The sequence below is a fragment of the Chlorocebus sabaeus genome, chromosome 9, assembly GCF_047675955.1.
Source record: "Chlorocebus sabaeus isolate Y175 chromosome 9, mChlSab1.0.hap1, whole genome shotgun sequence".
NCBI classification, from domain to species: Eukaryota; Metazoa; Chordata; class Mammalia; order Primates; family Cercopithecidae; genus Chlorocebus; species Chlorocebus sabaeus.
The window spans coordinates 47,023,490-47,034,675 of NC_132912.1; the positions used below are offsets into that span (position 1 = coordinate 47,023,490).

Sequence of the window (11,186 nt, forward strand, 5' to 3'; positions counted from 1 at the left end):
TGGCACAATCTTGGCTCACTGCAGCCTCCGTCTCCCGGATTCAAGTGGTTCTCCTATCTCAGAGTCCCCAGTAGCTGGGATTACAGGCGTCCACCAGCACTTCTGTCTCATTTTTGTATTTTTAGTAGAGATGGGATTTCACCATGTTGGCTAGGCTGGCCTCGAACTCCTGACCTCAAGTGATCCGCCCACATCAGCCTCCCAAAGTGCTGGGATTACAGACATAAGCCACCGCACCCTGGCCCATATATTTGGTTTTTGTCTCCATTTCCTGACATAACAGCTTCTCTCTTGGAATCTTGTGAGTGATAAGAGTGCGTTTTTTATGCTAATAAGATGACTATGGCCAGGGGTCCTAAGGTAGCTTCAGGATGGGGCTGGTCACCATAACGACCAAAGCAGGATTAGGGGACTGGAACTTTCAGCACCCCCCTACCACAGGGAGGGGAGAGGGGCTAAAGGTTTAGTTGATCACCAGTGGCCAATGATATATTTTCTGACCTCTTTACTCTTTATTATTTACTCATTCCTTTTTGCAGAACTATGCTTTTAAGATTTTATGTATCTATATAGCTCTTTCTCTATATTTATCTATATATACACATATATATTTTTGAGATTCTGAAAGAATAAGTATACATATAGGCATATATTTTTACATTTCTTATAATGCAGTACTGCTGGAGTCCAGCATCTACTTCTTCATTTTATAACTTGGATTCGATATCAGTTAACTATCTATACCATGCCTCTTATTTTGTCAAAGAGAATGTTTATTTTAAACCTTAAGCTTTCTGGTGAATCATAAATCATAATTTCCTGTTTTGATTTAGCCAGTGAGGTAATATCAAGCTGCTTCCCCAGATTTTTCTTTTTTTTTTTTGAGACAGAGTTTTTGTTCTTGTTGCCCAGGCTGGAGTGCAGTGGTGCAATCTCAGCTCACTGCAACCTCTGCCTCCCGGGTTCGAGTGACTCTCCTGCCTCAGCCTCCCAAGTAGCTGGGATTATAGGCATGCGCCACCATGCCCAGCTAATTTTGTATTTTTAATAGAGACAGGGTTTCTCCATGTTGGTCAGGCTGGTCTTGAACTCCCAACGTCAGGTGATCCGCCTACCTTGGCCTCCCAAAGTGCTGGGATTGCAGGCATGAGCCACCACTCCTAGCCTCTGATTTTTTCTATATATAAATTTTACAGTGGCTTATCCTTAAAAAGTACTTAAGTTATTCTGTTATTGCTACATAACAAATTACCTGAAAATTTAGTGGTATCCAACCATAATGTTTCATTTTTCTCATGATTTTGTTTGTCAGGAATTAGGTGAGGCAGTCTCACTTTGGAGTCTTTCATGCAGTTTTGGCCAGATGTCAGCTGGGGCTGCATTCTACTGGGCCAGAAACCTACAATGACCCTCACACATGGCTGGCAGGCTGTTGGGAGCTCAGCTGAAACTGTTGGCTGGAGCATTTATATGCAGCTTGTCCATTATAGTGATTTCAGGATAACTGGACTTTTTACATGGTGGCTGGTTTCACCTGAGAGTAAGTCTCTCAAGAGAACCAGGCAGAAATTTTTCATACCTTTTAAGGGCTTTTCAGAACTATACTTGGTGTAGTATCACTTCTGTTGTGTTCTATTGTTTGAAGCAGTCACAAGGCTGTCCAGATTCAAGCGGTGGTGACATAGCCTACATATCTTCATGGGATGAGTGTCAAAGAGCTTGTAGGCAATATACTGCTTCATGGTTACTGAAGTATATCTTACATATAATAAAATGCACAGATCTTAAGCATTGAGTTCAATGAATTTTGGTAATTGTTTAGACCTGTGCATCTACTGCCTGATGTCAGGTACAGAACATTGTTTTCACTCTGTATACTTCCCTTGTGTGCCTTTCAGGTCAATCCTCACACATAGTTTTTCCTGTTCTGTGAAGGCACGTAAGTGGAATTATACTATTTGTGTATTTGACTTCTTTAACTCAACATAAAACTTTCAGATTCATCCATATTGATGTATCACTTGTATGTTCTTTTTTATTGCTGAGTTGTATTTCACTGTATGGATATACTACAGTTTATCCCTCACCCATTGTTGGACATTTATTTCTAGTGTGTAGCTTTTACAAATGAAGATGATATGAACATTCTTGTATATATCTTCAAATGTTATCATGGTATCTTTGGAATAATACTTTCATATTAAAATCCAGTGTTTCTAAATTATTTCAATGCTCAAAGACCTTTGAAATTTACCTCTCTAGATGGTAAGGATTTACTATTACAAGCTTTTTGGGATTAAGGAGGCAATAATTTATAGCAGGGAGTTCCCAACCCTGGGGCCATGGATCATTACCAGTCTGTGGCCTGTTACGAACTGGGGCACACAGCAGGAGGTGAGTGGTGGGAGAGCAAGCGAAGTTTCATCTGTATTTACAGTCACTGCCCACCGCTCACATTACCGCCTGAGCTCTGCCTCCTGTCAGATAGTGGCAGCATTAGATTCTCATAGAAGTGTGAACCCCATTGTGAACTGTGCATGCAAGGGATTCTAGGTTGTGCACTCCTTATGAGAATCTAATGCCTTATGATCTGTCACTGTCTCCCATCACCCCCAGATGGGACTGTCTAGTAGCAGGAAAACAAGCTCAGGACTCCCACTGATTCTACCTTATGGTGAGTACCTTATAATTGTTTCATTATATACTATAATGTAAAAATAATAAAGTGCACAATAAATGTAATGTGCTTGGATCATCCCAAAACCATCCCACCTTCCCCCTCCATCTGTAGGAAAATTGTCTTTTATGAAACTGGTCCCTGGTACCAAAAAGCTTGGGGACCACTGGTTTATAGGATCCACTAGAAAGTATGGAATGGTGTCTTACCAAGAAAACCAAAATCTCTATCATCCATCATTTATTTCACTTACATAAATGCTCAGCATGAAAAATTATAGAGATGGCTAAGATTTAAAAAAATGGAAATGAAAATTTCCCCTCAGAACCAATTTCTCTTCTGCAGCCTTCTTCAAATCTCATCTCCTGGAGGTCAGAAAAAAGGATGGGTTAGAATTCCAAATTTCTTTGTGTGTGTGCAAAGAAGAGGAAGAGGATAGTATTGTTGCAGAGTGGAAGTTCATTATTGACCACAAACTACAAGTCTGGGTTCAGTAATAAGAACACTTACATCCTTTCTAGATAACCCAATCCTAAGATATTGCTACTGTTACCAAGGAGGGAGTGAAGGTCTCTGAGAATGTAGGAGTCCCTTTAATAGATGGGGAGAAATGGGTTAAAGATTTTAAAAAATTGCACAGACAGTAGTTGTTTGCTCTTTGGTTATAGGTGAATTATCTCTATCCTAGTTAGGAGTGGAGGACTGAAGTATGTCTAAATGCACAAACTAAAGCTCTGCAGGCTTGGAAAGAAATTTTCTTTGTAACAAAAGGGTAGGCCCCTTGCTACAGACATGAGTGATTAGTTACAATAGGTTATTAGGGGTATCATCCAGGTAATGAAATGTTCAACAAGACGATTATAAAGGTTAACTAGATTTGCCCCATGGATTTTGCCCAGTGATTTTGAAGGCAAAACAAGATTAATTTGAATATGTAGGGAAGAAAAAGAACTTGCGATTGATGAGGGGCTGATTTTTTACATTTAAAAAAGCCTGATGGTGTCAACTACAAATTTAAAATCTGTATTGTGTATACACAGAGCAATCTCTAGTGTGGCACCGGATTAATGGGGGTACCTTGAAAAATCAGGTCAAAATAAAGTGACAGAAATTATAAAACATACATGATAATGATAATAAAGAAGACATTTATTTCTCATACTCTTTCGGGGGAAAGGAGAAAAGTCAGTTTGCCCTACCCGATGATGGTCTTTCTGAAAGATTCTCCATTCATTCCATAGAACTGGATAGGTTGCTTCATCTCAGAGAATTTTGTACTCTTAATTCATAAAGAGAACTTCTGTTCAAGAGAGTGGTCAAAGGGTGAGCCTCTGTGAGCAGCTTCGCTGGTGCACAGCCAGGCTCCCTCTCTGGGTGAAGCTTTTTCCACACTGGCCACACAGATAGGGTGTCTCTCCTGTGTGGATTTTGCCATGCAGAATACAATTCCCCCTGGTGTGGAAACTCTTCCTGCACTGGGTACAGGCATAGGGCTTCAGGCCCGTGTGGACTCTGATGTGAACAATTAAGCTTCCTTTCTGACTGAAGGCTTTTCCACACTGATCACATCTATAGGGCTTCTCACCACTGTGAACTCTCCTGTGAACAGCAAGGTTACTCTGATTCCTGAAGCTTCTCTGACAAATAGCACACTCGTAGGGTTTCTGTCCAGTGTGGAGTCTCTCGTGGACAGCGAGACTACCTCGTTGACTGAAGCTTTTCCCACACTCCTTGCACTGATAAGGCTTCTCTCCCGTGTGTATCCGCTGATGTGTAACAAGATTGCCTTTGGCCCTGAAGCTTTTTCCACAGTGGGTGCACTCAAAAGGCTTTTGACCAGTGTGGATTCTCTCATGTAACGTTAGACTACCTTTTTGCCGGAAGGATTTTCCACACTCCTGGCACTCATAGACCCTTTGTCTCACTCCAGGTGAATCTTCCTGTAGGGTCTTCGAATCTGGGGATTTTTGTTCCAGCTTCTCTCTTCTGAAAGAATTTTGGATATCCCAGCTTGAGGATCCTGTAGCCTCAGAGTGGTCATACTTGTGGTGGGCTTCAGTCATCACATCTGATAAAATGAGAGGGAAGTCACGTAAGAAGCACCAATATGCTGATTTAGAATAGGGAAAAAGAAACATAATTCTTTGAGTGCTTATGATGTGCCAGGCCTTATTCTGTGCATAGACAATGCAATCCTGAAAACAATACCATGAGATTGATACAGATAATGGGAGCAAAGGGAGACTGTCAAAGGTCACAGAACTAGGTAAGTTAGAGCTGACTCAAATAGGCATTCTCCATAGTACTGTACTGCCTCTAAATTTAATTTAGGCCAACAAATAACCTTGTAAGACAGACATGGTTTTCTCTATTTTATAGGTCAGAAAACCAGCTCAGAAAATTTAGAAAACTATACAGAATCACATAGAGCCCCATACCCAACTTTTGTCTGACTCCAAAACAGGTGTGGATCCAGGCTGTATAAGGCCTAAAACTTCCCCATTTTAGAGGCACCCTTTTAAGAAAATGTATAAAATTAAGTCCAGGGTCTTGGAGAGACCAATGCAAGTAAGCGGTCCTAAAACTTAAGCTGCATTTGCTTCTTCAGAAATCCACCTCTGTCCAGTCTGCTTTTATAATGGAATAAGCACCGTGACCTCAGAAAATATGTGGCACAATCCTGGGTACTTTACATCTGTCATTGCTAATCCCTGCAACCCTACAAGATAGAACTTACTGCCCCATTTTACAGATGAACCTGGAGCTTAAGGAAGTTAAATAACCTGTCTGATACTGCAGATCTAGCCATGGCAATTATAGAATCTGATCCAAGGAATTTTTCCCATTAAAATCCTTGCTATTTTTAGCCTACTAAGCTATGGCAAAACTGAAATCAATTTTGGTTTGGAAGTTATTCTCTATGCAGGTATTGACTTTATTTTTTCCTAATACTGCCCTGCATCTGAGCCTCCTGGTGCACTTTAAATATGGGTCCATTCATCACCATTAACAGTTTTCTTGGTGTCACCCCAGGGTAATTTTCTCCTTGTTCTCTTGCCTTACTCAGAGACAATGCTGAGATTTAAGCTGCTCATTGATTCTCAGAGACTACTTCAACGCTACCTCTATATCACGATGGTTCTCTTGCTCTGTTTCTACTATTACTTCTAACTCCAGCTCACAGGCTTTTCTTGTAACCCTAGGAACAGCGAGCTCTACCAAAGCAAGGTCTCCTCTGCTTCCTCAGACTGCTGACCAGTGCTGAGGACAGGGACACTGAATATCTGTGAGCTGAGCACATCCAGACATCAACTGACTCACTCACTGAAGAACGCTACATTCTGGGCATATCTTCCATGACAGTCCAGCAGGGTAGCTGTTGGAAATCCAAACATGTCCACTCCTGCTTACGACCTCAGTCACCACCTCTTCATATGATTCTTCCATGGACTGTTCCTGAGCACCTGAGGGATAAAAACAAACAAACAGAAACAAACAGGAAAGGGCAGAATAATTGATATGTGAGAAGGAAAAAGTCAACAGTTGTGGAGGCATAAGTGAATGTAAGAAAGTTAGATTGCTTGACATAATGTTAGTTACTATAATGTCACAGCAAAATGGGCCCAGAGGTACCAGGACCACACACAAATGAGTCTAGGAGGAAGCAGGAGGTGGGAAGGCAGAGAACACATAAACATATATCTCTTCCTGCCAATCCCAAGTTAACAGTCACTCCTGTTTACACTTTGGTCTTGGCATGTGATTGGGATCTTCCATTTTGGTTCCCCACCTAACCACCTACTACTTTCTTCCCTCCAAGCCCCAGAGGAATTCAGAATCTAAAAAAACATTTCAGCCTTCACGATTGGTTGGAACCAAGCAGCTCTCCAGTTCTCTGTAGTTACAAAGACTTAACAAGAGAGTCCATATGTTATCACTGAACAATTCTTAGGAGGCTCCAGACCCAGACTCACCTTTCTCTTGCTCTTGAAGATACAAGAATACCAGTTCTGACCAAGTGTAAACACTTGTCAATTCTTGGAAAAGAAAGACCTACTCTGGACTCCAAAACCAAGCCCGAGGCACTCCAACTAGGTTAAGTAACTTGCCCAAAAACCCACAGAAAATAAGGAATCAAGGTGGAACAAAGGTTCAAATCCAAGACTTTCTGGATCCAAAGTGTATGCTCTTACATTAAACAGTTGTCTAGTTCCTGATCACTAAAGACCTGGTCAGAATGCTTATAAAATTGAACAGAAAGGAAGAGAGTTTGACTAGACTGAAGATCCTATTCCTAGGATCTTCCAGATCCTAGGAATCCTCTTGTATGTGCTCTAAATTATCTTTTATTATTATTATTTTTTAAAGTTTTCTGAGTCAAGGTTTTGCTCTGTTGCCCAGGCTGGAGTACAGTGGCTCAATCATAGCTTGCTGTGGCTTTGAACTCCAGGACTCAACGGATCCTCCCACTTCAGCCTCCCAAATAGCTAGGACTACAGGTAAGTACCACCAAGCCTAGCTCATTTTTAAAAATTATTAAAAATTTTTTTTTTTTTTGTAGAGATCGGGTCTCATTATCCTGCCCAGGCTGGTCTCCAACTCTTGGCCTGAAGTGATCCTCCTGCCTTGGCCTCCCAAAATGCTGAGATTGTAGGCATGAGCCACTACACCTGGCCCACATGATCTATTTTTTTAAAAAATATTTTTTCTTACTTCAGGATCCTAATTACTGAATTCTTACACTTTTAAGAAACGCAGTGGTTCAATGTATACTCCTTGTTTCCCTCTAATGTCCTATCAAAATGCTGGCCTTCTGATTTAATGAAATAATAATATGATGCTACCATAATTTGTTTTGTTAACCTAAGCACCTGGTTCTTCTTGACAGCTGCACGTTCTGCTACATGCTGTGATGACCAAGAGAGGCATTTAAATTTTTATTTGGAGGACTCACTTCCAACTTGGAACACAAGCTACAAAGGAATTCCCTACCAGCATGCCAGCACATCATTTGGAAGTTCAAGGTATTCTTGCTCAACAACTGCACACATTAAAAGTCCCTGGAGTACATGACGCCTGCTGCCTGGAGTTGGACTCTGTCGCTGGGGATTCTGGAAATTAGGGTAGAATTCACAGCTCTGCCTTTCCACCTGCTGTGACGTCTTCAAGTTACAACTCCGCCGCCTATCAGGGACCTCCGTGATTAGTAAGGGGGAAATTGTCACATTTTTCTCCCTAGATCACAGGTCTGAGGAAGTAGTTTTCCTAAGATTTTGTAAAAGTGGCTTTATAATTAAAAACAGTGATATTCCTATTAGAAAGGCTATTATATCCTTTGGAAAAAGCTTAGTAGTAGTCCGTGAGAGTCTTGGTTTCTTGCCCTGGCTCCCCCAGGGTCTGTGACCTTCGGCAAGTTTCCCCACTTACCAAACAGGTTCCTAACACTCTGCTATCAGTAGGACAGTGAAAGGGAAAGAACCAAACAAGAGGGGTATCTGACGAGACCACCAGGCTTAAGACCTAAAATCCAGCGTCCTCTGGAGGGCGGATGAGAAGAGGGGTACACTTGGCGGTCTGGAGAATGTCCTGGGGCGTTTCAGGTGTAGGAGCTTGTGGGTAGCGTGGTTTCCCACACACTGCCTGGCTTCCTCTTCTCCCTTGGAGGGGCTGCCTCTCCTCGCATCCCCGAAAGGCCGGCGCCGGCTTCCCGCCCTCGCTGAAGCCCGCACGGAGGCCCGGGGAGCCCACCGCGGCCTCCCCCTCCCACGCCCCGACCCTATGGGCCCTGCTCCTCTCCGCAGACGCTGCCCTCCCGCCTCGGGCCCCGGGCCCGCCCAGCGTCCTGAACCTCGGCACCCCGCTCTCCGGTCCACGGGACCCTGCTCTGCGGACCGCCGACCTCTCCGCTCGCGGCTGGCCTCCCTCGGGGGCCGGGCCGGCCGGGCCTGCTCATTTCCGTGGCGGCCGCTGTCATAATGCGGCCACACGGAGGGCCCGGGACAGCGGCCTGATGGCGCAGCCCCGCCTTGCCCCGGCGCTTTGACCCGGCCGGGGGCCTCACTCACCGCAGCGGCGCGTGCCCGCAGACAAAGGCCGGCGCCGTGCCCGCAGCAGCACCAGCGCCGGCGCCGGCGGACCGGACTACAACTCCCAGGAGTCTCCGCGCGAGCTCGCCCGTCGGGCCGTGGGTCTCGGCGGCCCCGACTTCCCAAGAGCACTGTGGGAAATGTAGTTCTCTGGAGCTCCCGGTGCTCGGGCTCCGCAGGTCCCGGGGGCGCGGGGACCTCAAGCCGTCGGATTTGGACTGGGAATCCGGAGACCCACAGCGCTGACCTGTCAGTGGACGCGGAGTCGGGTCCGAGCCACGGCCGCTCAGATTAGCAAGATCTGATTGACAGCATCGGGGTAGCAGGCACTGAGCCAGGGACTCAGGAGTCCAGGGTTCTTGTAGGGCGTCGCGGAAGGAAACGAAGTTTTGGGGAGAAATCCGTTGATAGAGCCTTGGGGGCTTCCAGGTCCTGTGTTGAGCCGCTCGCTGACTGAACAAAGGCGAAGCTCGCTTTCATGGAGCTTCTGTGAAGATCAACAGGAACACAGTCTTAGTGAGATACTGGGAGGAGCATGGTTGCTTTTGAACACGTAGGAGATAAAGCCTCTCTAATACCTTTTTTTGGTGTTTTTTTTTTCTTCACTCTGTCTCTCAGGCTGGAGTGCAGTGGCAGGATCTCGGCTCACTGCAACCTTCGCCTTCTGGGCTCAAGTGATTCTCCTGCCTCAGCCTCCCAAGTAGCTGGGACTATCATGCCACCATGCCCGGCTAATTTTTTTGTATTTTTGGTAGAGGCCGGTTTTACCATGTTGGCCAGGCTGTCTGATATGCCTTAAGCCTCCTTCAAATGCACTTTTCCAGGACTGGGGCCTCATCCTGGAGCTCTTCTGCCTGGCCGGGCGTCTCTCTGGGTCCCTGCCTCTGGAGGGATGTGTCTGCCCATCCTCTTGCGTGAAGGACTCATAAAGAATGCTTCCTCTTGCTATGTTCTTGTCCTCTACCCGAAAGCCACACATTTGTTAAACCAAACAACTTAATTTCACTCAATATGCAAAGGTGTCATGTAAGTAATAAGTTGATTCCTAAATGTTAACTGTTACTATTGCACATCATTTCTGAATTTCATTCAACATTTATCTGTTGAACCCATTTTAAGTGCTGACACTGGGGACACGAATGTGAGCAAGACACACTGTGCTCCTAGGGAGGGGCTGACAGTCTAGTGGAGAAAACAAAAACCACCTTCCTCACATGGGGGTCAGGGGTGTTGCGCAGCGAAGTCCCAGAGTGTGTGGTGCAAACTGTCCTGAAGCTCCCCACTCCTGAACTGCTCCAGGTGGCTCCTCCCCTCACTCCTCCCAAATCTGAGAGAGAAAGGGGTGGAGGGTGGCACACAGCAAAGGTCAAGGCTCAGAGTCCTAAGGCTGCGTCCTCTGCTTCACACAAGGGTACATAAGTTCCGTTGAGGTCAAGACCGGCTGTGGACGCTAGGACAAGTTTCAGATCCTGCCGTGAAGGTACATGACAAAGCTTTGATGGGAAAAGGTGGCTGTAAGGGGCAATCATCATCACTTTTATAAATCTGCATAAACTCCCTTAAGGGGTCTCAGGAAAGTGGACACATTGAAGGGCCCAAAGCGGGGGAGAAAGTTGTTAGGATTGGGGTTGATGTGACCCCAGCCTCCATAGACAGACTGCCCAGTTGCAAAATAGGGCACATCCTCACCCACCACCTGCATCTTAAGGCAAATACTCAACAAGAGGGAGGGTGTGGGGTGAGGGTGAAAGGGAAATTGTTGTCGGCAGTATAGATTTGAAAAATTGCCAAAGAACAATTCCCCCACTTTGCAGGCATTTCAAAATATTAGGGAAAGGACAGATAATTCAATAAATGGTGTTATGACAAGGGTGAGACATTGGAGGTGGGGGGAGTTGAATGTTTACCTAACTCCCATGCCAAGAGAACCTCCAGATGGATTAATGTAAAATGGGAAACACAGAGCCACAAAGGCCCAGAAGAGCACATGGATTAATCTTCTTATAATCTTGGCATAGGGAAGGCTTTCTTTCTTTCTTTTTTTTTCTTTTTTTTTTTTTTTTTTAGAGAAGGAGTCTCGCTCTGTCGCCCAGGCTGGAGTGCAGTGTTGCTATCTCGCCTCACTGCAAGCTCTGCCAGGGAAGGCTTTCTTAACCAATGTAACAAAGGCAGAAACAATAAAGAAGAAGATTAAAATCCAGCACTTCTGTGTGGCCAAAGCACCACTAAATGAAGTTAACACATGACAAGCTGGGAAAATATTAGCAACTGTCATACTTAAAGACACCATACAAATCAATAGGAAAAAGACAGTTTACTAGAAATGTAGCAAAGGACAGCAACTCACACACACACAAATGAAAGGAAAATACATTCACTGTTCATTTTATAAAATTTACAATTGAAACAAATGAAAATTACCT

At 44.6% G+C, this 11,186-nt stretch overlaps 1 protein-coding gene across 6 annotated transcripts; it reads right to left on the reverse strand.

Moving 5' to 3' along the window:
* Positions 1–3,805: 3,805 nt before the first annotated feature.
* ZNF32 (zinc finger protein 32) lies at positions 3,806–8,966 on the reverse strand. 6 transcript variants are annotated; one of them, XM_007962476.3, is made up of 3 exons: positions 8,743–8,966; positions 6,003–6,141; positions 3,806–4,745 (listed from the first exon to the last, which is right to left on the reverse strand). In XM_007962476.3, exons 2-3 carry the CDS (start codon positions 6,070–6,072, stop codon positions 3,994–3,996), a joined length of 822 nt encoding a protein of 273 aa, XP_007960667.1. In that variant the 5' UTR covers positions 6,073–6,141; positions 8,743–8,966; the 3' UTR covers positions 3,806–3,993. The 6 variants fall into 6 exon arrangements, with proteins under 6 accessions (XP_007960667.1, XP_037842467.1, XP_007960668.1 ...); XM_037986539.2 differs by having other exon boundaries at positions 5,999–6,141; positions 8,743–8,823; XM_007962477.3 differs by lacking the exon at positions 8,743–8,966 and adding an exon at positions 8,526–8,740.
* Positions 8,967–11,186: the final 2,220 nt, after the last annotated feature.